Here is a 27752-nt window from a genome sequence, read left to right as displayed (position 1 = left end):
AATCTTAACTTCCAGTTTAATGGAATCGCTGTTGTGTCTACTGGTGGAAGCATTCCTCCTTCTGGAACTAAGACTTCTAGACTAGCAGAACGTATTGTCGTGGGAATAGGAATAAAAAATTTTGCTAGTGGATCACTAGGGGTGATGGTGAGTGGTACTACTTCTACTTCTACCCCTTGATTCCTAGTCCTGTGAATCCTGGCTATGGGAGAAACAGTACCATATATTGGATGCTGATTCAGAACATACACAGCCTTCTGGAGACTTTGCCCTAGCCCTGCAAAATATTGTCATGTAGTTGCATTGTGATTGTGACTTCAAAAGGCCATTCCACTGTTTTATCAATCCAGCTGCTTCAGGATGATGGGGAACATGGTAAGACCAGTGAATTCCATGAGCATGAGCCCACTGCCACACTTCTTTAGCCATAAAGTGAGTGCCTTGGTCAGAGGCAATGCTGTGTGGAATACCATGACGGTGGATAGGGCCTTCCAATGAGTCCACAGATGGTAGTCTTGGCAGAAGTGTTATGTGCAGGATAGGCAAACTCATATCTGGAGTAAGTGTCTATTCCAGTGAAGACAAATCGCTGCCCTTTTCATGATAGAAGAGGTCCAATATAATCAACTTACCACCAGGTAGCTGGCTGATCCCCTGAGGAATGGTGTCATATCAAGGGCTCAATGTTGGTCTCTCCTGCTGGCAAATTGGGCACTCAGCAGTGGCCGTAGCCATGTCAGCCTTGGCGAGTGGAAGTCCACGTTGCTGAGCCCATGCATAACCTCCATCCCTGCCATCATGACCACTTTGTTCACAGGACCATTGGGCAATGACAGGGGTGGCTGGGGAAAGAGGCTGAGTGGTGTCCACAGAGTGCATCCTATCCACTTGATTATTAAAATCCTCCTCTGCTGAGGTCACCCAATGGTGAGCACTCACGTACAATACAAATACCTTCACACACAGATTAAATAGTTCCTATCCAGACTTATTCACACCTTCTCCTACATGTGTGGCTGCCACACATGGTTGTATGGTTTGTGCAGTGTGCAACTTGAGGGCATGCACTCCCATTGTAGGCATGGTGCATTTGTATTTTATCATGATTTTCTGGCAGATGGCAGTAAAGCATCTTGTTCTCACAACATCAGTATGCCACAGCTTTCCAGTGCTGAAAGTAGTGTCTTGAAGGGACACTTGAGCCTTTCTCAAACTTGCAGAAAGGTGTTCTGTGGCCTAGCAGCAGCCCTAGGTGCAGAGGGATAGCAGAAATAATGCAGTAGGTGGAAGGATGCAAGGCAGCTCCTGATCCTATGCTGTAGTCAAAAAGGTCAATCCTCTGTCTGCTCAATAGACCTGGGCTTTTCTGTCTTGGCCAATGCAGATCATCTTACTTTGTGCTGCTCTTTCCAAATACCAAGGATGGTTAAAAACCTAGACCCATTCTCCCTTTATCCTAAAATCCTTTCCAGAATTGAATGCCTGATTATTTTTCTCTGCTAAGTTTATTTGCCAGTACCTTATCTGCTTCTAACAAGGCACTACCTTGTATTAATATTACTATATTTTCAGATGCATATGTCTTTATAGTCCCTAAATAATTTGAAATCCACAGATAACAGCAAAGCTAGTTGAGCCATCAAGGCACTATTGATCCATGTGGGTCAACCATGAGGTAAAGATACCCTATCTCACAGGTGGGCCTGTCTAGCTTGCTGTCAAAATAACTGAGGCCTATACTATTCCGTAAAGTCAAGAATCTTTAGGCATCAAGGTAATTTATTTCACAAGGCTCTACAAGACCTGCTCTACTGGTTGCCTCTCTGATCTACTCTCCTCCCATACTCACTGGTCCCAGTTATACCCCCCTCTTATTCCTCCCACCACAGAGTCTTTGGGCTTGCCATTTCTACTGCTGAACTCTTCACTCCACATCCCACGTGGCTTGTTCCCTTGCCTTCTTCAGTACTGGCTGACATGTCACCTTCTTAGTGACACCTTCCTTGTCCATCCTATTTGAATCACAGTAAACCTCCTTCAGCAGTTCCTTATCATCCTTCTCGGTTTATTTTCCAGCATATCACCACCTTCTAACATGCTATCTTAAAGTACTTATTTTGTATATTGTTCATTTCCCATCACTAAAGTACAAGCTTCATGAAGACAGATAATTTTGTCTGTTTCTTGCCCTTGGCACCAGTCCAGGATCTCCCTAGCACAGAGAACATAGCAGGCAAGTCATTCTATATTTAAGTTGTTTGCAAATAACTTCATATATTACTCTCCTAGATTGTGTGTACAACCACCAAAGTATTTTCTAAACCAAAATTTGATACACATGTCTGACATTTTAAAGACACTTCCAGATTTCTGTGCAGCCTCAACATAGACTTTGGGCACTAATGCTGCCATATTTTGGGAAAATTTTGAGGATTCAAAGACAATAAAATGGTGATTTGAAATCAGGATCGTTCTGTAAAACATAGAACTTATCACTGCTAAACTGTGGCTGGATAGACAACAGGCTAAATCCCAATAGAAATTCTTTAAATCTCTGAAGAGGGTATCTTGTGTGACGGCTGTGGCTGTAGAGAGATTCTCGAGCCCTCAGGTTCTTTCAAATCGCAACCTAACTACCTAGTTTACTTAAGTGAGGTCATCAACATATAGTAATATATTGTCTCTTCACACACACACACACACATATAGTGAAAGGTGGTTGAAAAATTTCTGTAGGTTTGTATTTAAAGACCCTCAGTCGAGCAATAATGTTTCTTTGAAACCTAAGTCTCTTCAGCAGTATTTTCCTTCCCTTGTGGTAATGGAAAATAGCTGACTATGGAAATAAATGAAATAATTTGGAAAACATTTCAGGATAAGTATGAGGATAAAATGGATGCAAAAAATGAAGAAGTAATTTCTCATATTCTGCTTTAAACTTTAGGCTATACAATTGCTGTCATCAGCATGTACACATTTGAAAGTTATGAGGTAAAGTGATGAACTGGCTGTGTTTGATTAGAATCAATAGAAGATAACATGTTAAGAACAAATAACTTAACCCTGCATGTTAATCCCAGAACCACATTAACTTCAGCAATCTCCATCAGCTTTAATTTTACATCCCCCAGTAACTATATTTTTTTATAGTTGTCAGAGACAGTTAATCTTAAAGTTCTAAGATAGTCCATCTACTTTCATGAAGAAAAAAAAGAAACTGAAGCCTTCGATTTAACACAAATCTAAGTGCTACAATAAGGGATTATTAATACAGATCTGTTGACCCATTATGCTTTTTGACAATGAATTGGGGATGTCTCTTTTCCTTTGAACAAAATCAGCTAAATTTTGAATATATCTTTGAAAATGTTTCCAAGTGTCAATCAGTCATAAAATTTAAGCGTTAGAAACAAGTGGCTGCTCCTAAAATGAAGAAACAGGAAGTGGTATCCATCTTATTTTCAGTTTTTCCAGAAGCCTCTCTTGTGTGTCCAGAGCAAGCACAGAATGTCTGCAGGACCCTTCTCTAATCCTCCTGGTGCTGAGTTGGTGAGTGTGTTTATGTCCTGCCTCTCACTTGAAGAGGCACACGCTTAGGAAACAGCTGTTGACAATTAAATTAATTATCATTTGTCAACAGCATTCTGAGGCCCAGAAAGTCTGTGTTCACGGAAAAGAATGCTGTCGGGCCACAGTGCACTTTGGAGCGTGTGTTCACTTACAGGACCCATCTAGTTTGGTAAAGTATCTTTAAGATTAAGGTTTTCAAAGCAGTGACAATAACAACTGCCACACAGTTCAGTAATCTCTGCCTCCTAACTTTAGGGTACTTGCTCATCACTTATTTCAGCATTTGTGTTTACCTTGCATTTTAACACAACCCTTAAAAATTAAGGACAAAGAGCAGAGACTAAAATGGATATAAGAAGTCTTAATGTGGGCTGGGCGTGGTGGCTCATGCCTATAATCTCAGCACTTTGGGAGGCTGAGATGGGAGCACTGCCTGAGCTCAGAAGTTGGAGACCAGCCTTGGCAACATGGCAAAACCCTGTCTCTAAAAAAATACAAAAATTAGCCAGGTGTGGTTGTGCGCACCTTTAGTCCCAGCTACTCGGGAGGCTGAGGAGGGAGGATTGCTTGAGTTCAGGGGTTGAGGCTGCAGTGAGCTATGATCATGCCACTGCACTCCAGCTTGGTGACAAAGGGAGATCCTGTCTCAAAAATTTATATTAAACAATTATTTTAAAAAGGAAATATCAATGTGGGCCTTTAAGAATGAGTAGTTAGGCTGGGCATGGTGGCTCATGCCTGTAATCCTAGCACTTTGGGAGGCCGAGGTGGGTGGATCATTTGAGGTCAGGAGTTCCAGACCAGCCTGGCCAACATGGTGAAACCCCGCCTCTACTAAAAATACAAAAATTAGCCAGTCATGGTGGCGCTTGCCTGTAGTCCCAGCTACTCAAGAGGCTGAGGTTGAAGCATCATTTGAACTCAGGAGGCGGAAGTTGCAGTGAGCCAAGATTGCGCCACTGTACTCCAAGCCAGGGCGACAGAGCGACATTCCATCTCAAAAAAAAAAAGAATGCATAGTTGATGGTTAAAGCTTAAGTTCCTTGGGTAATAACCCCAAACAATCTATGAATGAGAAATCTAACCATTTAACTCCTTGGTTAAAACACTTGGACATAAATAGTCTGAAGAGCTAAATATGACAGAGGACCAAGAGCTTTAACTTGCTGACTAACCTTTATTGGTTATGTCTATTTATACAAAGTTCAGCCAAAAAGCAATTAACCTCAAACTTGACAGATGACTGAGAAAAAAACAAGTGTATTTAAGTCACCCGGATAGTTAACTTTTGTGTTTTTCTTTTGTAAATTAAAAAAAAATGTTGGGAGTTGAGAATGAAAGAGACATATTTAGAAAATATACTTTATCCAATTAGAGCTTTCAATTAAAGTCAACTTCTTTCTAAATTATTTTTGTTTTTAAAATAAAAGTGTTTACGTAGAAAAATAATTTGCATGAAGATGCTTCTTGAAGCATTGTTGTTTTTCGTTTTTTTGTTGTTTTAAGAGACAGGGTCTCTCTATGTTGCCCAGGCTGGTCTTGAACTCCTGAGTTCAAACAAACCTCTGGCCTTAGCCTTCCAAAGTGCTGGGATAACAGGTGTCAGCCACTGCGCCTGGCCCAGCATTGTTTGTATTAAGAAACATTTGGTAAGGAATTTAAATATCCCGTAGGTGAATGGGTGAGTACATTATGAGAGAATTGACCCAATAGCCATTTTAAGTAGTTATGAAGAAACACGCTTGTAATGAAATTGCAAAAGAAATGAAATTACAAAAGAAAACCTGGTGATATTATTGAAAAATAAAAAGGTGAATGACGATTCAGGATATAAGGATTGTATGTACTGATTTCAAGTATTTGAAAGCACTTCCAAAATCTTTATGTTGAAAAAGCTTCCAAAATCTTTATGTTGTGGCTATAAATTTATTGGTTTCACTTGAAGTAATATATCAGAAAGATTTATTTTGATGCCAAAGAGAAACTGTAAAAACGGTACTGATAAAAATCTAAAGGAAACCAGAAAGCTTAGTTTCTTTTTAAACTATTTGACTGTAAATAAAAACCAGTTCAGCAAATACCCTTTCTAACTCTCTGCTTCTCCACCCCACAATTTGTTCGGTATCTGAAGGCTTGAATAAGCCTGTAATGTGTAATGTATTCTTCTGTAACGCTATCCCTTACTTTTCTCTAATCCCTCCTGTTTAAAAAGTTAGCAAGAAATAAGCAAGCAAACAAACCTACAGCTAGCAAAGAAACTATGGAAAATGACAGATATTCACAATGGGTTTTTTGCTAGTTGCAAAAGAACTAGCAAAACTCCACTTGGGAAGTTCAAAGAGGGTCTATTGACCATAATTTTTTTTTAACATTAAGTGAAGTTTAAACTATAATATCCTTTTTCAAGGGCCTCATTTCTGAAACACTTGGCAATTACAAATCTGAACAAGGTATATACTCTTTAGTTGCCAATGAGCAAAAGTAGTAAATCTATTATCTAGGTGGAATGGATCATTCTATAAAAGTTAGAAGTGAAGCCCTTACATTCTTACATTTAAGGTATGGAAAAAGGAAACCTCATTTTACAGAGGTGCGGAAGGGAACTATAAACATGAAAATCAGTTTTTAAGTTTTTGCAAATAGTTTAAATTCAGAACTAAAGCCTTCCCTTTATTTTTGCACAGTTATTTTGCTGCTTCTTCTGGAAATATAGGGTCATCAATGTCCTCTAATGCTGAGCCAGCAATCCTAATTGAATACAGACATTAATCAACAAGAATCTATAAAGATACTGTGAACCTAGTAATATATGGAGATTTGTGCTTCTCTAAATCTGATGTGCACACTAACCACCCAGGAAGAGAGTTAAAATGTGGATTCTAATTTGGTAGGTCTGGGTGGGTTCTAAGATCTTGGAGTTCTAACAAACTCCCACCTAATGCAATGCAACTGCTGTAAGGACTAGTCTTTGACAAACACAATTCCAGGGTGACAAAAGGCAAAGTGGCATGCCTTTATAAAAGTGAAATCAACAATTGACTGAGGCAAACCATATGGCTCTTGCCAGATAGAGATGGAGCAGCTACAGATGAGCTCTAGCTGGCTACTGGTGTTGGGGCCCAGTGCCGCCTGAGGATGAAATGATAACTAGTTAAAAGTATCTAGTTCAGTGACTGATTACCACGTAGGTGCTTGATCATTTTTTCCCCTTTTTTCTATAAAATAATTACCAAAGGAAACTTAGCATTTTATACGGAGAAAATCAAATGTTGATCAAGAGAGTGGGGCAATGGGTATAATGCAGTATGAAGCAGACGTTGTATCTGAAATGTGTTTCTTTTGGAACAAGACTAACCTTATTTAACCAAAAAAGCTTGAAAGAGAAACTTTCTATAAGAGAAGTAACAGGAAAGTCTACAGAGGGGTGGTGGGGAGGAGCTAGAACTGGACTATGAAGCTAAGGAAAAGAGATGAGAAAGGAAGGTTGATGGAGCAACGTAACATGCCTGTATGGGGAGAAAGTCCTTGAGAAATTGCTAGAGATGGGAATGCCCAAAAGACTTCAGAGACAATAAACTTTCAGTTCTAAGTTATTTGCTGGGTTATAGACCAAGTAACAAATTCTCTCTATTGCCCCAAGGCAATGTGGGCTGGACACATACAGTCTTGTGTAGAAAGTAGTTTGGTGCTGGAGGATTTGAGGTGGTGCCAGCCTGATGGTGATGTGCTGCTGGGAAAGAACAGCATGCACAGAAGGCAACACAAGGATAGACCATGGGGAATTCACCAGGAGGTCATTAGTGACCAGGGAAGCTTAAGCCCTAAACAATCAACATTCCTCAGAGTTATTAGGAGAGACAATAGGTTTCCCATTGTCGGGGCAGGTTACAAGCCAATTTTTTGTTAGCCTTTTAAAAGGATAAGGTAACTTTAGCAAGCTGGAGTCCTTGGGAATATTTAGGGAGTTGATAATTTACATAAAATAAGGTGCTAATTGAGGCAGTGATTGCACAAATAAACACAGAAGGGAGAGATATACGTCCAGAAATCAACCAGAAAACTTAGCAAACATTAGAGTTTACTTTAGATTTCAAACTATGGGAAAGTAAGAGTCATTGTGGGATCTTGAACAGTAATGTGAACTAAATGGTGCAGCATTTTGGCAAAACCAGTAGGACAAGTTTAGAAGAGCATATCAGTCAATCTTATGAACACATTTTTTCAAAAGTCTTAAGACTGGAATATCCATCAAGTTTTTACCTGAAAATGTTATAGCATAGGCTTAGCATAATAATTCAAGCCAACTTTTCAATTTAGGTTGATACTCTTAAAGGATGTCCTTCTTACTTCCTGAGACAGCTCCTTGCACATGTCAATTTCCCTATAGCATATTTTCATAGCGGAGATGGAACAATGTGTAATTTATTAATTAGGGATCATGAGTTGCATTGTATAGATTGATATTGGCTTAACACTGAATTTTTAGGGGAAAAAAACCTGTCACGAATATTTTATGCTTTGTTCATTCAGATAGTAGATGATAAAGGAGAGAAGAATTTTAAGAAGTCTATGCTGATAAGGCAGACATTTACTCTGAAGCCAAAGCTAGATGTCATCACTGTATTTGATCAATCAATGATTTTTAGGTTTTATATCTATACATGTGAGCTAGAAATGCTATGATCCATATTTTCTTTAGTAAACCTTTTTTTAAGCAAGTCATAAAAAGCAAGATTGAAAAGGTTGAGGTTTCTTAGAAAAATAACCGCTATTTTATAGTGGAACAAATTCTATCTTCATCTCTCACTATCCTACATGCTGCTGGACTCCAAAGGAGAAGCTGGGATTACTCTTTCTCTTCTATAACTTATGGGAGCATGTTCAAACACTTGGCCCCAGAATACAAAGCTCACAATCTACCTTTCTGGACTCATCTCCTTGTTCCTTCTTTTATTCCATATTCTAAACGTACCAACATAAATGACCATTCCTTAAAGCTGCCCAGTGTGTTCCATGTATTTGCTGCATGTCCTGATCAGCCTTCCTTTTCTCCATTAGCCTGAAACATCTAGCCTGTCTCTTAAAATCAGCTCCTTGGCACCTATCTGCAATTATTGTTCTTCAAAGAACCCTCAGGATTTTGTATTTGGTTTTCTTGTAGTAATTCTATGATTCTTTAAATATTTGATTACAAGTATCTTTCCCACTGGTCTATGACTTCTTTAAAGGTATGAACAATGTATTATTCTTACACATTATTTTCATGCTTAGTGTATAATAGATGCTCAAAAAATATCTGATGATTACAATGCATAACAGGGAAAAATAAGCTTGAAAGGTAAAAACTAAACAAAACTACAAGCCCTTCACAGTATATCTCCAGCTAATCCCACTGGATTTTAGTGACTAAACGAAGAGGGAAAGATGTTGAGGGGCCCTGCAAAGGTGGTGCGAGGAATTAAGAGTTAATTTATAATCTGTAGAACCAATTGTTGCTTCAGAGAAATATTCAAACAGATTCTCCTTGTTTCAATTAAATTCACAATATACCCACCCAAAACATAAAAGGCCATAGTTTCTTCCTTTGTTCTGATTCTTTGAAACATCAGGATTCAATGGGTCCACCAACTGAATTTGGGGTGGACTTGGAATATATTTTATTGTCAGTGATTGGGGCAGACATTCCCGTTCCCAATGCATTTAGAAAGGCAAGATCAAGTTGAAAAGTAGTAATTGGTTGGCAATTTACAAATAATAATGGGTTTCAAATGGCACACAATCCTTTGACAGGCCTTCTACAGAGAGGTGAGTTCTATATTCCCTCCCTTTGAATCCAGGCTCTGTAACTGCTTGACAAATAGAACATGTCTGAGGGATGCTGTTGGTTTCTGCATCCATACCCTAAGAAATAGGCAGCTCCCACTTCCTGTTTCTTAGGCCACTCACCCTTGGAACTTAGGGACCAGGTGTGAGGAAGCCCCAGCTGCCTTAAGGAGAGGACGTTGTGGACAGGAATGTGCTGTCAGGACCGCTTTGCCAACCATGTGAATGGGGAGTCATGGAAGTGGATTCCTTCCCCACCCCAACCTATCCAGGAGGCTCCTTGTTTTCTGCATAGTAGGAGGCATAAGACATAAACTTGAAAACCATTTCTTGTGGTAGTTATGCTCCTGTGACTACGTTCCTCCTTCTGTCTGAACTCTATTCATTGACTAATATAAAACATAATGTGCTATGCAGATAGAAGGTAGAGAAGAGTTTTATTACTGACCTTTGCAATCTGTTGATATTAAGGTAAAATTTGGTCACTTCGTAATCATATTGACTTCTTATTTAGAGAAACTTTCCCCTCATTTTCAGTACCACAATCCAGATACATACATAACTTATTTAGGACAGAATAATACTGTTCTCAAACAATTCCGAAAGTTTCACATTTTTTCATATTGCTGTAAAATTTAAATAACAGGCTGATAATCTTATGGCATTGAATATACTGAAACTATCGTTAGCCTACGAAAAGTAAAAGTTTAGGAAAGCAAAACCTCAAAAATAAAATTTCTACTTGTCTCTGGTTTGTCTCTATAATGTATTCCAAAGAATATGATTATGAATACATTTATATAGATATATTTTAAGTCAGTACTCTCATAAGCATAATTAAGTGGTAACCATCTATATTGTCTAAGCACAAAGTCACATTAATTTTTTCCCCCAGCTTTATTAATATAGGATTGAAAAATAAAAATAGTAAATATTTACAGTGTACAACATGGTATTTTGAGGTATGTATATATTGTGAAATGATTAATTATATATTGTGAAATGATTAATTCAATCAAAATAACATTTATGCTCACATACTTAACATTTGTTTCGTGGCAAAAACATATAAGATCTACTCTTTTAGCAACTTTCAAGTATACAATACATCATTATTAACTGTCATCGGGGTGTAAAATAGATTTCCAGAACTTGTTCATCCTGTTTAACTGAAGCTTTGTACCCTTTGAGCAACAATTGCTACAAAGTTGTATTGTTATTACGAATGTAAAACTTAGATTGGTTAAGTGCTAATGTCCCCTCTACTTAGACACTGGAGTAAGGGCCAAGAATAGCAAAAGTTTGCCCTCTAAAAGAACTCTAGCCCTGATACTTATCTGAGAATTTGGATTTCTCTTCAAAGCTCATTGGTAATTAATCAAAAACATTATCATAGGACTAGTGCTTACCATTTCATATTTTCTTTTACTATTTATTTCCTGCCAAAATCATAAAGTGTGTACGTGTGTGTGTGTGTGTGTGTGTGTGTGTAGGCAGGATAGTTTAAAATGTTTATCTATTTGGGGGTATAAAGCAGTAGGTAAAGTTTTGGATTTATTTTTCATTGTATTCATCTAGTTCATCCATCTGTAGATGAATTTGTTTCCCTAAAATGAATATTATTAATGCTACTCATTCAAATGTTAATGAAGTAACACTCACAATTCCTGCAAGATATTTATAAACAGAGTGCTGTTGCTAACTTGCAGAGGGCGATGATGAAGTGGCAAATTTCTGACACCATAAGATAAAGCCCATTGCTATCTAAGGCTGTTGAAACCTAAAAATCAATCTTTTAGCTTTTATTCATAGAAACTTAGGAAAATAAAATGCTGCAAAAACACATTCTTTCTTTATAATGCCTGAATAGTCCTGCATGACCATCAACATTTAGGCAGTTAATTATTTATACCATCAGAGATGAGTCTATCTTCCCTCACCTATGCCTTACTAGACAGTTCCTGAGCAGCAAGATAGTGGAGGCATTGTGCTGGAATGCTCTATGGTGATGTAACTGACAAGGAATCTACCACAAATCCCAGTGCTGAGCATTCATTTCTCTCTTTCTTGCAAGGGCAAAGGTTATATACTTTCTAAGAGCACACTTCGCAAAATAAATACTTAAATATACCACATTTTTGGCCACTCATGGAGGAAATAATTGTGTAGAAGAGCTCCAAGGAGATGCTTTATTGATGAAGATCAGTGAATCAGAGATATGTAGATGAAATTTTCCTGAGACGACACCATCTTCAAAAATAAGGAAAACCCTTTGAGCTGAAACATGTTTTGGATCCAAGAAACCTCTGTTCATAGGAGGGAAATAATTGAAAACACCTGAACCTTACATACCACTTGTTTCACGTGTTCCTATTACAAATCTTTGAGGAAAAGAGGTTGGGAGGGAAGTCTGTTAGGGGTGAGATGGCTTACTGGCCATAGTCACCAGAGCCCTTTTGGTTGTATGTTTATACTCCCAATGTGAACATGATAATTATCACAAATGGAGACAGCTGGAAGAAATTTTAAACCATGAAATAAGTTAACTTTTATTGTACACTCTTAAATTTCCTGCTAGTCTCCTCAAAACATTATGACTGCACAGTTTCCATAGTAACCATGAACAAAACAGAACAGTCTACACGATTTGGCCAACACCTGATTCAAAGATAACACTTAATGGTGCAAAGTGGCAAAAAATGTTATTGACAGTTTTCTGAAAATGTACAAGTCTGCTCCGGAGTGTCCAAAAATGAGGAAATAATGTCAACGGTGTGGCCCAGCAACTAGAAAATATTTATGTTGCAGTATAACCAGAAAGTATACGTAAAGTTGTTTTGTTGAGCAATGGATATCTTCTCAGAGGCTTCAGACTAGAATATGATTTTCTTCCATCTTGGAAATACTAGTTATATTTTATTAGAAGTACTTTGTAAACCATTTTAACCATTTTAGTGTACAATTCAGTGGCATTAAGTACATTCACAATGTTGTGTGGCCATCACCTTTATCCATTTCCTGAACATTTCTCATCATCCCCAACAGACTCTATACCCATTAAATAATAGCTTTCCATTCTCCCCTTGCCAGCACAGCCCCTAGTAAACTCTGTTATACTTTCCATCTCTATACATTTTTTATTCAGATAAGTGAAATTACATAATATCCTTTTGTGTATGGCTTATCTCATTTAACATAATGTTTCAAAGTTTATCGACGTTGTAGCAAGTATTAGAACTTCATTTTTTAAATAACTGAATAACATTTCATTGTATTATACACCAGATTTAAAAAAATCCATTCATCTGTCGATGAACACGTGTTGTTTCTATTTTTGGGCTTTTGTGAATAATATTCTATGAACACTAGTACAAAAGTGAGTCAGCCAGGTGGGAGGGGTTGCTGGAAAAACTCCAATCAGCCTGCAACTGAGGTGGAGCCTTGGGTTCCTGCCCTTTGCAGCGAGGACGAGACTGGCCCCCCCTCTTCCTGTGTGGAACCTGGTATTTCAACGGCCGGCGGGAAGCACTGTAGCAGGGGACTGGCCTTGCAGAGGATCCCTGTTTCCCCCATTTAACCCCGCTTTCACCCAATAAAACCCTGCTTTACTCACCCTTTAACCATCTGCGAGCCTAAATTTTCATGGCTGTGGAATGGACAAGAACCCCGTCTTTAGCTAAACTAAGGAAAAGTCCTGCAACAAAAGCATATGTTTGCGCTGGGCACGGTGGCTCACGCCTGTAATCCCAGCACTTTGGGAGGCCAAGACAGGCAGATCACCTGAGGTCAGGAATTCGAGACCAGCCTGGCCAACATGGTGAAACCTCATTGCTACTAAAAATACAAAATTAGCCATGCAGCGTGGCGGATGCCTGTAATCCCAGCTACTCGGGAGGCTGACGCAGGAGACTCACTTGAACCTGGGAGGCGGAGGCTGCAGTTAGTGGAGATCACACCACTGCACTCCAGCCTGGGCAACAGAGTGAGACTCCATCTCAAAAAAAAAAAAAATGCATATGTTTGAATCCCTTGGCATATTTTTTAAAATATATTTTTAGCTCTTGGTGCTTGGGTGTAATAAACCAACAAAACTCAATGAATTTCTCTTCATGGTCACCACTGATAAAATTTTTGGGTTATTTTACTTTTAGTCTTTTAAAAGAAGATATTGGGGAAAAATTCTCACTTCTCTCCTTCCCCTCAAACTCCAAGAAAGTATGCACCGTATCTTCCTGTATATGCTATATAAATATACATGAATCAATTTAAATAGAGCTACAAGGAATAGGCAGGATATTGTCACAGAATCTGAAGCAATCATACTTTCTCACTACAAATAGGGTCAACATTAATAATTGGCATATTTCATTTTTTAAACTTTTAGACTTGATAGGTATAGAATAAGATAGCTGTAGAATAAGGACTGAGGATGGCATTTTTAAAAGGTAGCTCCATTACATTATTTAATTAAAATATTTTCGTTCCTTTGTCATTTCCTGTTCTGTCCATGGGATTTTGCACATAGTAAGTATCACAAACTGAAAGGTGAGACTCTTTTGGCAAATTTTAGATAAGTGTAGGCAGGTTTAAAAACTCCCAGCTGGTCACTCCGTAGAAATTTAACTCATTCTTTCATTAGGAAGCTGAATTAACCCCATACTTCAAGGAGACAGATTCCAACTGTAGAGAATCAGACAGACTCCAAGATTCATAATTCCTGGCACATATGCTTTTGGAAAATGCATCTGTAGAAACTGTGGAAGTTGTAGACTTGATAGTTGGGTTGGGTATAAAAGACTGAAGTCACAAGAGCACTTCATGTGAAAAAAATAAAGACTGTGCTGGTTTTGCTTTTGACCAATGTTTTTTTCTCAACTGCTTAGAAAACAAATACTTTAACTTGTCCACTAACTCTAGCTTTTTCTTTCAGAAATGGTGACAGTAAAGTCCTAAGGAATTATTTTTTTTTTTTCTAAAAGAAACTATTTTCTTGCTTGCTTGCTGCTGGCTTCCTCTCCTGTGTGATGAAGGTTGGTTGCAACATGTTAGGCATCTTCATTTTCTCTAGACTTGGATATTATTGTCCTGAGCAAAAAAATTAATGGCAATGCATGGTGAAATGTAATTCTGACCGGAATGCTTCAGTTGTTATAGCAATATGAAGTAGAGGTGTTCAGAGTCTTTCCATTCATATTAACCTTAAATTAAGACCCAGAATCATCAGGTCTTGATCATACTCACAGATGCACGACAGTAACAGCAGGAAATAAATTCTTTTTTGTTGTCTTTTCAGACAGGGTCTGGCTCTGCAGCACAGGCTGGAGTGCAGTGGCATGATCCTAGCTCACTGCAGACTTAACCTCCTGGGCTCAAATGATCCTCTAGCCTCAGCCTCTCAAGTAACTGGGACTACAGCCATGTGCCAACACACCCGGCTGTTTTTTAAATTTTTTTTGTAGTGACAGAGTTTCACTATGTTTCCCAGGCTGGTCTTGAACTCCCACCTCGGCCTCCCAAAGTGTTGGGATTACAGGCATGAGCCACAGTGCCCAGCCATGGGAGGAAATTATGAGAACTCAACTTTTGCCAAGGTGAAAGGATTATTCATTTTTTTCCCCTGTGAACTCAACTCTGTAATGTGCACTTGTTTAGTTTACAGTTTAATGGTGATTTATGATGTTCAGGGCTCTTTTATGCCTAAGCAGCTTAGCTATTATATTTCATTATCTGGGTATGGATACTGTTTACTTCTGGTTTTGAATATGGGGATCAAAATTGTTTTGAGGCAGCCAGTTTACTGACCCATTTTTAAATGTTCACACCCTTCATTTTCTTCTTGGTGGTACTTGAGTAGTGCCTAATTATCTTTTCCTTTAAATATTTCAGGTGTGCCCCAGACTTGAAAGAAACCAGGTAACATACTTAAAGTGTGATAGAAAAAAAACAAAACAAAAAAAACAAGCTTTGTTTTCCTGTATGCAGCAGGCTTGAATTTTCTGTAGAAGTCTTAGTAGGAGGCATTACAGCCTGAGATGTTTGTGTTCTATGCCTCCTCTATGAAAGCGGAACCCGCTACGTTTGCTCAGGCATTTGATTTTCTTGAAGTTGTGGAATGTCTTTGACCGGCATGGCAGGGAGCCTAGATTGCAGGTCTTTTTACTCTTCCATACAACTGGACCATGACACCATAAAGGTAAAGCTGGGAAAACAAGAACAGGGTAACTAACAAGAAGTGCACAGTGTACTTCTTTGAAAGAAGGAGGTTGTGGGGAAAAAAATTCATGAAATTTCAACTGACTGAAAAATTTTGGAAATTGATAGATCAGTTTGGGGCTGAGAGGAGAAACATATTATCAGTGCAGAGATTGAAGGAATATGCCACAAAGTAGAGATAGAAAACACTGATATCAGAATATGTAACTATTAGACTTTCAAAACTCCTTTAGGGCAGGTTTCACATTAAAGAGCATTAAATATTAGTCCCTCTCTCTGGGGGTTAAATACCAACTCCCCACTGACAAAAAGTGGCCCCAGGAGAAACTGTTATAAAAACTTCTTGTCAGGTCCCAAGGAACACTCCTTGGAGGGCTAGAAGAATATCCCATGTTTGGACTGTCCGGTTTAGACCACTGAGGACAGTAAGAGATATGTGAACATAGCTCAGTTCATGAAAAGACTCCATCACCAGCACTTTTATTAGGAATGCCTCCTATGTGTAAGAGCGTTTACTGGTTGTGAGTTTATATGCTGTGTTTCCAATGTTGGTGCTTTCTATGGGTCCTAAGCAATTGCATACTCTTGAGGACAGTTCTGGTGATCTGTAACAAGACCCATTTGTTGCCTTGCTCTTTCTTCCATTTTTATACTTTTTTCGAGAATCCTCAGTATTTCCTAGCAAGTCTAAATGTTCACACGACAGGTGGCAGCCACACAGGAAAATTACCTGGCCTTTCCAGAATTCTCTAACTTGCGAAAAGTTCTGTTTCTGTGGCATTCTTTGGCATCGCCCACAGTCACTGTTCATTAGTCACACAACAGAATGCCCACACATTCTTTGTAAGGTACTGAGTAAGGAGAGCATTTGAGAGCCTGACTCTGAGCACATCGCATGCTTTTAATCAGTTGTTGCATAGAAATGTGATTAGTGGTCAAATAAACTTGAGATTGAACTTTGTTTTTGTTTGTTGGTTTGTTTTTGTTGTTGTTTTGAGACAGAGGCTCACTCTGTTGCCCGGGCTGGAGTGCAGTGATGCAATCTCAGCTCACTGCAGCCTCCACCTTCCGGGTTCAAGCATTTCTCTTGCCTCAGCCTCTCGAGTAGCTGGGACTACAGGAATGTGCAACAATGCCCAGCTAATTTTTGTATTTTTAGTAGAGATGGGGTTTCAACCATGCTGACCAGGCTGCCTTTGAACTCCTGACCTCAAGTAATCCACCTGCCTCAGCCTCCCAAAGTGCTGGGTTTACAGGTGTGAGCCACTGTGCCCAGCCATGAGATCGAACTTTCATTTGCTTGTTTGTCTCTGTAATTGGCATTCTGTTAAATTAGCAATTTTAGAAGTAGAACCTAAATCTTTCTTGCAGTTTGGAACAGTGGTAGCCCACTCCTCCTTTTGTGAATGAAAATGTTTCTTCTGGTCCTGCTTCTAAATGTGTGGTGTTTCTTTCTTTCAGACGAATTTGAGTGGGGAAAAAAAACAAAGACAATCTTAAAGGTTAATTAGCAGAGTGGTGTGGAAGAGCAATGGCATCAGGTTGAGATTCTAGTCTTAACTTTGCTACTTACTATCTAAGTGACTTTGGGCAAGTCACTTAATCTCTCTCATCTAAAGGTTCTTTAGCTATAAACTGGAGATAGTATCAGCCCTGCCTACCTCAAAGGCTCAAGTGACATAATGTAAAGCCATGAAATGCTATCCAAATGTCCAGCATTACAGGTTGACAAGGATGCTCATGAATACCAGTAAGAACCAAACAAACAATTGCTTCATCTCTGAACAATTTTCCACAAACTGACAAGTCCGACTCAGGAGCTGATAGCAATAGATAAGTCATCCACTCATGAACAGTTAAACTGAATAAGTAAAATTTTGCTCCCAGTAAGGCTTCAGAAGGGCACAGTGAAGGGCACATTGATGATCAACTCTGAAGATACCACCAGATGGGGGTGGGAGCTCTGAGAAAACAGAAGTAAGGCATCTTAGGAGGCCCAGAACTTTTCAAAACAGGGTGGGCAGATTTTTTTAAAGAATCAAAGCTACCAAAGAATATGCCACAGAGCGGATCAATGAACAAGTCTTTTACCGTGGTCGTTAAGCAAAATAATAACTGAGGAAGATCAACGAAGGCTAAAAACCTCTGCCAAATTGTTATTCAATATCCAATGGGATGATTCAGAACATTTTTTTCCAGCCAAAACAAAAAAAATTCCCCCACTTTTTTTTGTATACAATAAAATGTCCCCTTTCCAACTCATATGCAAATTCAGTAGAATTCTCTCTGGCTACACGGAGTGAAACATAATCAAATTATGGAAGTGCTGTTGCTAAATGCCTGGGCAGATTTCAGACCTCATTCTTTGCATTTCAATTGCACACTACTAAAGCTTATGACAACTGAAGGAAATTGATCACCAGGTAGACATAACTCAGGATCTCTGGGAGCAAGAACTATATTACTAGGAGCCAAGTCTGAATTCTTGGCTCCCAGTAATACAATTCTTGCCATTAAAATACCTTGGGATTAGTTCTGGCTTTGTGGTTAATTACTGGTTAATTTTGGTAACTAACCTCTTCAGACTGCAGTTTCTTTTGCCCTAAAGGAAAATGGTTGGATAAGTCCCTTTTCAGTCCCAATGTCCTAGAAATGTCTGTGAAGGAGGCTTTGAATAGAGAAGTTGTGGCTATCATATTTTTAGGAAGTTGGCAGTTCAAGGATATGACGCTATAGGAATGGAGAGAGTGGGCTTGACAAAGAGCAGTTGACTTTCAGAAAAATAGAAGATGACAATTAGGGAAAATCTAGGGAGAGACAGACTGAAAGAAACTGGACAGCTGAGCAATCAGACAGAACCTGAAAGGCTTGTGCATACATGAGGAGAGCTGGAGAAACCCTGAGAGCCAGTAGGCTGTATGGAGTAGTAAAATTAAGTTATTTCTACCACGAGAGTCCAGAATACCAACAAGTTAGGGTTCACGTGGCTGTAGTTTTCACCTTAAGTCAAGTAAAGAATAGGAAGCCTAGGCAGAAAACAACAACAACAACAACAAGAAAACATATAAATAGACCAGTAGTGAACGAGGGCAACAAAGAATGTGAACTAGAGAAAGACACCAACCAAAAGGAATCTTCATCAAAACACCACCTTGTCATTAGCTATTTAGGGAAGCATTTAAACTCAACCACTTAAGAGACAGAAAACCAACTTTGTTGAGATATTCCTCAATTACTTAGTTGATATCATCGTGAAAAAGAGATGATGCAACATAGGAATTGACTCATTAAATGATACAATATCATTTAGCAAGTGAGAACAGCTGCAGTCTCATTAGCCAGAGTGATTTCTGTGATGTAATTAATGCTCTCTTGCTCATAGGAATTAAAATGTACTGGTGTAGTTGCAGAGTTGTTTTTTGAGTGTTTGAAGTGACTCTGGAGTTCAAGGGCTCATTACTTAGCCATCAACAAGGATAAATTGAGGATATGTGGCAAAAAGTAAAGATGTGACATTTCCAATTTCCCATTCTTAGAAAGCTTATCATTCAACATGAAGACAAAAACTGATGGCTTTAAAGGCAACATAAATATTTAACAGAAAATTAGTGACTATGGAATATATAAGGACAACCCATGTTCTGATGACTTTCAAAGACATTTCTGCCAATTACTTTAGTCATATTATTTTTCTGTGGAGAAAGCAAATTTGCAATACAGTTACTTACCCTTAAAGGTTGAGTTGACTGCTTATTGCTTTTGTGACTCAGATGTCTTCTTTTTCTTAGTCCCTGAAAATTAAAAAAAATAATTAAAAAAAGGAGAGAGGATAGGTAGGGAAGGGCAAGAGTTCAGTCCAGTTTTCCAAGTATTGATTTCTCCATATTAAAACAAATCGTGGAATAAGCTAACAACAAAAGGATTTTCTTTCACTTGAAGAAGAAATTTGTGGCTTAAGGATAGTATTTAGGGGAGACTTGAACAAAGTGGTTTAAAAACCACCTGAAAAGTATTATTTGATTCTTATGAAGTTCAAGTTTCCAATGAATCATTCTAAAAGGAAGCATATATTTCAGGACATAATTAGTCAAAATTTTGGGACACAGAATATCCATCTGGAAGATATATTTTTTAAAATGGAGGTTTGCAGAATAATTTTACCAGCGTGTAAAATTCCTCAAATGCTTTCTATATGTAGAACTGCCATAACAACAAAGTAGCTAGGGGAGGGATGTCCAGCAATCGGCTACATCAGGAGGGATGTGACAGAAGGGGATGATGCTTCGCCTGCTATGTCAGTCAACTCCAGCCTGGTGATGAATGAGGTGACAGATACGGTGGCCTTCCTCACTCTCATCTACTTAAGCAGGAATTGAAAGTCACTTTGTTTAAATATAATTTCCAGATATGAAGCAAGTGTATCAAACTGAAATAGTGTTGAATTGAATGATACCAAGTACGAATTACTTCTAGACCAAAGATGAGTGTTATTTTTATTCCTGTAAAACAAAAGAGAAGAAAACGAAATAATATCCTAGGTGTAGACGATAATGAGCTCCTTTGGAAAAAAACAAAACAAAACACGAAAATCTCCTCAGTCATACCTAAGCCTTTCTTTTTCCATGCAAGCTCAGAAGAATTATCAAGTTAAATTGCTGGTATTTTATTACAGAGAAACAATATCCAAAGCTGGAAGTGAAAATGTGATCTACAAGGAAGATTAACAAAAATGAAGAGTGTTTCTGATTATCACGGTAATTTTCTTAGCCACAAATAGGATTCTGAATCTAAAGAATCAGGATGCTGTTTGGCACATCACAGTATAAACTTGCTAAATAGTAAGTTATGAACCTAGAATATAAATAGGCTTCTAAGATATTTTCCTTACTATAAGCAGTGGCTTAGATATAAGAAGACTCTGGCTAATCTTCTAGAGCAGTTTGTTGGCATGAAATAGACCTTGTAAATATTTTATGTATGTCCTTCCAGACTGACTAATCTAAGAACAAAGGTTTTCAATTGTACCCTGAAAGTTTATCCTCAAGAAATGGTGTACTCTATATTTTAGAGCTACAAACATTTGTAGAAAATTCCCATCTACAAGTTTTTGAAATTGAATGACAGGACTGTCAGTAGTGGTGGTGTCTGTCTGTTTCCATGTCAGTGGGTAATGGCAATTTTGGGTTTTTTTTTGAGCCTCAAGCATTTAGCACCTAGTAACTTTAATCTGAATCCCCTGAATTTCTGAAATCATATTTTTTACTTGTGTAAAGAAATGGACATCTATTTCTGTAAAGAAGGTTACAATCTTTCATAACTAAAGGACAATTTAAAACACTTGTTTTGTAATATTGAAATGTTTTGAAATAAAATATCTGGTCATAATGTTACCTAATTATTCTGTTACTAAGACTAATACCTTGGAATTCATTATTCAGCCATTAAAGAAACGTTTATTTCAATTGTAAGAAGCAGCACATAAACTGTTCTTACTTGTCTATTCTTTTTTTAAAAAGTCCTGCAGAAACATGGTGACTTTTTAATCTAAATTTTCTGAAAACAAGGGAAGAGAAAAATTATTACTTTTGAATATACGATGTAGTAAAATTTTCCTTTATATAAAAGTTTCTAATTTTTTGGAAAAATTATTTGATAATAGAATATGCACAGGACCCATTAGTATTTTGCAATGTTCCTTCAAATTATTGTTTTCTACTCAGTCTGATGATAAGTGGTCCAATACAATAATGAGTTTTTTCTATCCCTCTGGATAGTCAGATTTTTTTCATTTAACATTTTTTATACATTAACTCATATAATTTCTAGTTATGTCATTGACTAATTTAGCCATATATGTTTATATGTATATAATATTGACTAATACTCTGCCTATTCACAGAAATGTCATGTTATTCCAAATTCCTAGTCTGACAAATTTAAACCATGCAATACATGCAAACATCAATAAACAGAACAGACACTAATCTGAGGAATATATAAGGAAAAACTCAAAAATCTCAAACTTGTATTGGAGGCAATTTCTTATGGGAAAAATATACTTTGATCCTAAGACAGATAAGTCAGATCTATTAAATTATAATGAGCCCACAGTCCAGCTTAAGTAAAATTCTATAGATATGATCTTAATGTGGAGCTCACATTGATGAGATTTTAAGTGTTTCATTCCTGCGTAAGGTTATCTATGTTCTGCTTTTATTTATTTTCTAGCAGTTAGTTTTTCACAGTGTGGCTTTGCCACACTCAGAAACAAAGAAGCATCATCATTATTATTACTATGATAACATTTGCATAGAAGACAGTAGCAGGTGCAGAGTCCACAATTAAGATGAATTCCACTGCAGTATATGAGATGGATTGCAGAAGATAGGCAAAGCGCATTCAACCATGAACAAATAAAGTACATTAAACTGAACATGCTCACAATATCAACTCGAAACAATGCAAAATACTATCTTCAGACTAGTTTCTGTCATTTAACTTGAATTACAGAAGAACGCTGGCAAAATTGTCGATAATCTACAAGCTAATCAGAGCAAGAAGAAAGCACATTCTCTCTAGGTGTAGGATGAATAATGGCAACACAGTGTAAACTTATCTGCTGTGTTAAAGGGCCATTAGCCTTCATTCTGACGACTCCTTCGTGCTGTACTCAGGGCCTTGCCTTTGTGCTCTAACAGCTCCTGGTACATACTAGATTCTATCAAAAAATCGGTCTTATTTATTTTACTATTTCAAATTTTTATTGTGAAAAATTTAAACATACAGAAAATGTTAATGAATAATACAACCAAATTTGTATACTTATCACCCAGATTTAATCATTAATATTTGCCATATTTGCATTATCTTATTTATTTATTTATTTTTTGAAATGGAGTTTTGCTGTTGTTGCCCAGGCTGGAGTGTAATGATGCGATCTTGGCTCACTGCAACCTCCACCTCCCGGGTTCAAGCAATTCTTGTGCCTCGGCCTCCCGAGTAGCTGGGATTACAGGCATGCTCCACACTTTGCTAATTTTGTATTTTTAGTAGAGACAGGGTTTCACCATGTTGGCCAGGCTGGTCTCAAACTCCTGACCTTAAGTGATGCACCCACCTCGGCCTCCCAAAGTGCTGGGATTACAGGTGTGAGCTACTGTGCCCAGACACATTATATCTATCATATATGCCTACATAACCAGACCATTAGAGAGTAAGATTTCAGTATGAATCTCCTAAGAACAACTAATATAACCACAACACAATTAACACACCTAAGAAAAGAACAATGACTCAATGTCTAATATTCATTCTGTATTCAAATTCACCTAATTATCTTTAAAAATGTCTGTTCTGGCTGTGATTTTTGTTTTCTTTTTAACCAATAGCCTATTAAGGGAAACTAAATCTTGAAATGGTAGCATTATTCTATGGGCCATCTGGCTCAGACACAAAGATCCAACTTAAAAATGGCATAAACAAAAGTATTTCTCTCTCATTTAACAGTCTGGAGATGTGCCAGTACAGGGCACTTTGGGTGGTTCTTCCATCCTCAGCTCATGGCTTCATCTCTCAGTTGAAATGTGGCAGCTCTAGCCCCATGGTCATGCCATAGAGAAGACACAGGGGAGCACACACTCCCAGGGCATGATCCAGATATTGTAGACACAAGTTCTGTTCACATTCCATTATACAGGATGTTGACACATAATTCTACTATTTGCAGCAGAGGCTGAGAAAAACAGTTCTTATTATTGATGGCCATGTGTCTAGATTTCCCTGGACCTGTGAATCTTGTATATAAAGGAAGAATATTTTAAGGGCTGCAATTAGCTTTCTCTGCTATGAGGTATTTCTGGAAATGACTGAGCCTATGACAAACTATATTAAAATTAATTCCCAAGACACTGCAACATAATGATGGGTTTAAGCTTATTAATGGTTAAGACTGTTTTTCTCTTACACTGAATAAGCTTCATGTTATTAATATTCATTTTGAGTTCATCAATGTGTTTTTTTTTTAGATTTTCTTTGTCCTTCTTTGTCAGTATATAAGCTGTCCATGCTCATTAATGGAACCATGCTTTCTTCCCTTACCAGTTTTTATTGCTCATTAAGTTTTTTAAAATAAAATGTATTTAAGTATAATATACATGAAGGAAAGTTCACAAATCATAATTTACAGCATGGTGAAGCCAGTAAAACATACTTGTAAACACCACTTGGATCAAGAAATGGAACATGTCAGTGTTCTAGAAGCATTTTTGGTAACCTCTAAATATTACTCCTTTCTTCTCCCAAAGATAACGATTATTCTGACCTTTGACACCATGGTTCAATATTGTATGTTTTTGAATTTTATATAAGCAAAATCATTCAATACACATTCCTTTTTGTCTGACATTTCTTGTTCAATAGTATGCTTATGAGATTCACTGATATTATTGCATGTAGCAGTAGTTCATTCATTTTCATTGCCTGTGGGATTGTATGAACACAGTATAATTTATTTATCCATTAAATAATTGATGAACACCTGGATTGCTTCTAGTTCTTGGCTACTACAAATACAGTCACTCAGACCATTATTGTATGTATATTTTGGTGCACATATGTATATATTTGTTAGATATATATAGTTCTTGGGAATGAAATTGCTGGTTTATGGGGTAATTAGTATGTGTATATTCATTTTTCTTGCCTTATTTCACGCAGACTTCTAGTACAATGTTGAATAGAAGTCATCATAAAGAGAATTCTTGTCTTGCTCAGGACCTCAAGGAAAAATCTTTCACCACTGCACCTACTTCACCATTAAGTATGATATCGTTTGCTTTAGGAGTTTTGCAAATATCATTCGTCAGATTAAGAAAATTCTTTCTAGTCCTAATATTCTAAGGTTTTCCTCTCGTGGGTATGGAGTGAATATTTTATCAAATGCTTTTACTATTGAGATGATTATATAATTTTCCTCTTTATAACCAGCCTTGCATTCCTGAAATAAACCCAATTTCTTGGTGATATATTATCCCCAAATATCCCATGTATCAAAGAAGATATTACGTTGGAAATTATATATTTTTAACTGAATGATAATGAAAGTATGACATATATCTTTTTGTTTTTTGAGACAGAGTTTCACTCTTGTCATCCAGGCTGGAGTGCAATGGCGTGATCTCGGCTCACTGCAACCTCCGCCTCCCAGGTTCAAGCAATTCTCCTGCCTCAGCCTCCAGAGTAGCTGGGATTACAGGTGCACACCATCATGCTCAGCTAATTTTTGTATTTTTAGTAGAGATGGGGTTTCACCATGTTGGCCAGGCTGGTCTCGAACTCCTGACCTCAGGTGATCTGCCTGCCTCGGCCTCCCAAAGTGCTGGGATTACTGGCATGAGCCACTGTGCCAGGCCGACATTCTTCTACTATTCTTTTAGTTTCCATCCTATATTACAACATGTATTTTTGATTTATTAAAATCTAATATAAGTTGCTATTTTTACAACCTATTGGAAAAACAGAAAATTTAGAGAACTTTAACTCCATTTAGTCCTCTCCCAACTTTTGTTCTATTTCTGTTGTAATGGATTGAATTGTGTCTCCCTAAAAGATGTGTCCTAACCCTTGGAACCTGCGAACATGACTTTATTTGGACATAGGGTATTCGGAGATGTAATAAAATTAAGATGAGGTCCTGGTGGATTAGTATAGGCCCGAACCCAGTGACTGATGTTCTTATAAATAAGAGAGAAATTGGACACAGACACACAGGAAGTTAAGGCCATATGAAGACAGAGGCAGAAATTACAGCGATGGATCAACAAGCCAAGGAGTATCAAGGAATGCTGGCAATGACTAGAAACTAAGAAGATGCAAGGAAAGATAATTTTCTAAAGTCTTCAAAGTGAGCATGGCCTTGCCAACACCTTGCTTTTAGACTTCTGCCTCAGTATTGTGAGAGAATAAATTTCTATTGTTTTAAGACATCAAGTTTGTGGTGCTTTGTGAAGGTAGCCCTCCCTAGGAAACTATACAGTTGTCATGTATTTAAATTCTATCTAAATTTAAAACCCTGTAAGACAACATCAGTATTATTTTGTGTAGTAAACATTTATGTTTGTTCATGTTTTGATTGTTTCCAGTTTTTTTTTTACTTCTCCCTATAGCTCTGCGCATTCATGTGGGATAATTTTCTTTCTATTTGAAGTATTTCCTTAGTGTGGATTTGCCATTAATAAATCCTTCCAGTTTTTTTTTTTTGTCAGAAAATGTCCTTATTTTACCTTCACCCTTTCAGGTATATTTTTCCTCAATATAGAACTCAGGATTAGAAGTTCTGCTAGCACACTGAGGCTATCATTCCATTATCTTATGACTTCCATATTTTGTTTTCTGAAGTTTTATTATGATGTACATAGATGTGGTTTCCTTTGTATTTATGCTGCTTGGGATTTATTATTATTCTTAATTCTGCGGCTTGATGTCTTTGTATCAGTTTTTGAGAATTTTTGCCATTATTTATTTAAATATTTTTTCTGTCCCAACCTCTCCATCATCTCCTTTTGGGATTCAAATTACAACTCTACTAGACTTACTTGTGCTCAGTCTTTCTCTCTAATCTTTTTTTGTTGTTCCTTTCTTTCCTTATCCTTTGCTTCCTTACTGCTTTTTTTTTCTAGATTTGGGGATATTTTGTATTCCATTTTATTTTTTATATTCCTTCTAAAATTCTCATTAAAATACCAGTCTAACTCTATGAGATGTCATTTAAAAATCTTCAGTGTCTTTTTTTCAGTCTGTCTTTCAGTATACACATATTAACTCCTATGTGTCATGTACTGAGTTTGGTGCAAGTGACAAAAAGACAAGCAAAATAAAAGCAATTTAACACTTATAGTCCAGAGATAAAAGAGAATTTACAATACAGTGCAATAAATGCTTTGCTTGGTGAGTGTAAGATATTACTGAGAACACATATTAGGAGCAAAAAACTCATTTGGTGGGGACCAGAGAAGGGTTCTTTGGAGATAGTGACATATAAGTGAAACTTTAAGGATGAAAAAGAATTATCCATGAAAAGAGGAGGGGTGAAAGAATGTGTGAAGGCCTGGAGGTAGTCAGGGTGTGTTTGAAGAACTGAAAGAACTTCAAGATGACTAAAGCATAGAATGCAAGAAGGAGAATGTGTGATGAGATAGGACAGCCCTGGCTCAAAGATACTTAAACAATTTTATGGATTTGGACTCCACCATGAGGGCAATGGGGAGAAAATGAAGATTTTTAAGTAAGAGAAGAAATGTTTAGGATACCTAAACAAGATTGATTATACTTGGGAGTTGAGGAAGGAAAAGGAGTAGAGAAAGACCATCAGGATACCTCGGGTTTCTGAATGGCATTCACTTATATAAGGAAAATCAGTGGAATGACAGACTTTGAAGGAAAGACAATGATGAGTTGCTCTGAACATTCTGAGAATGAGACACTTGTAGGGCATCCAACTAGAGATTATAAGTAATTAGCCTCATAAATCCGAAGTTCAGAATAGAATGTTGGGCTGGAGATAAAGAGTTTGGAATCTTTCCTACTCCATTTCATTTTTCACATTGCTTTTAAAATTCTCTTTTAAACACAGATCTAACTATATGAGACTATTAACTATAACTATTAACTATTAACTATAACACCTATTTAAAATCCAATTGTTGCCTCCTCAGTATTTTCATAATACAGTTGAAACTCTAACATGGTGGTGTACAAATACCTCTAACATCTAGTCCTTACCAAACTTTCTGGACTAACACCTCAATTTCTACTTATATTTCAGTCAGATACAATTTCTCTCTGTTCACTGAACCCAAAGTTTATTCTTGCCTCCTTGTGCTTTTAATATGTACTGTTTCTTCTACTCAGAATGCTTTGCCCACCCTCTTTTCAACCTGAATAACTCCTATTCGACCTTCAATACCTTAGTTCCAATGCTATCTCCCCTGAGCCTTTTCCATTGCTCTCGTCTTTTCATAAATATTTCTAAAGCAATGTTTCTTAAACAGCAAATCTTTCCCTCTCTATTGGTTATGAAATAAATTTAGAAGGTCATGGCAAGTATTTTAAAATGAAATAAAAGAGTAGGAAATATCAGAATCTGTCAT

General features: G+C 37.4%; 1 protein-coding gene across 23 annotated transcripts in view; it reads right to left on the bottom strand.

Moving 5' to 3' along the window:
- Positions 1–27752, bottom strand: part of LMNTD1 (lamin tail domain containing 1) — a 66767-nt gene that overhangs the window by 2989 nt on the left and 36026 nt on the right. For 7 of the 23 annotated variants that reach the window (XR_008538498.2, XR_008538497.2, XR_010148054.1 and 4 more), the window contains 2 exons: positions 19335–19397; positions 9842–10019 (listed from right to left, as the gene is read on the bottom strand). Coding sequence is in view for 16 of the 23 variants with exons in the window: in XM_063785802.1 (XP_063641872.1) it covers positions 19357–19397 (41 nt within the window). In the remaining 7 variants the exon portion in view is untranslated. Of the gene's footprint in view, positions 1–9811; positions 10020–11568; positions 11700–13833; positions 17061–19334; positions 19398–27752 lie in introns of those variants that run through there. The other 16 variants (XM_063785800.1, XM_054664437.2, XM_054664432.2 and 13 more) reach the window with 8 other exon arrangements.

The sequence above is a fragment of the Pan troglodytes genome, chromosome 10 (genome assembly GCF_028858775.2).
Source record: "Pan troglodytes isolate AG18354 chromosome 10, NHGRI_mPanTro3-v2.0_pri, whole genome shotgun sequence".
NCBI lineage: Eukaryota > Metazoa > Chordata > Mammalia > Primates > Hominidae > Pan > Pan troglodytes.
This window is presented reverse-complemented; position numbering and strand designations above follow the sequence as displayed.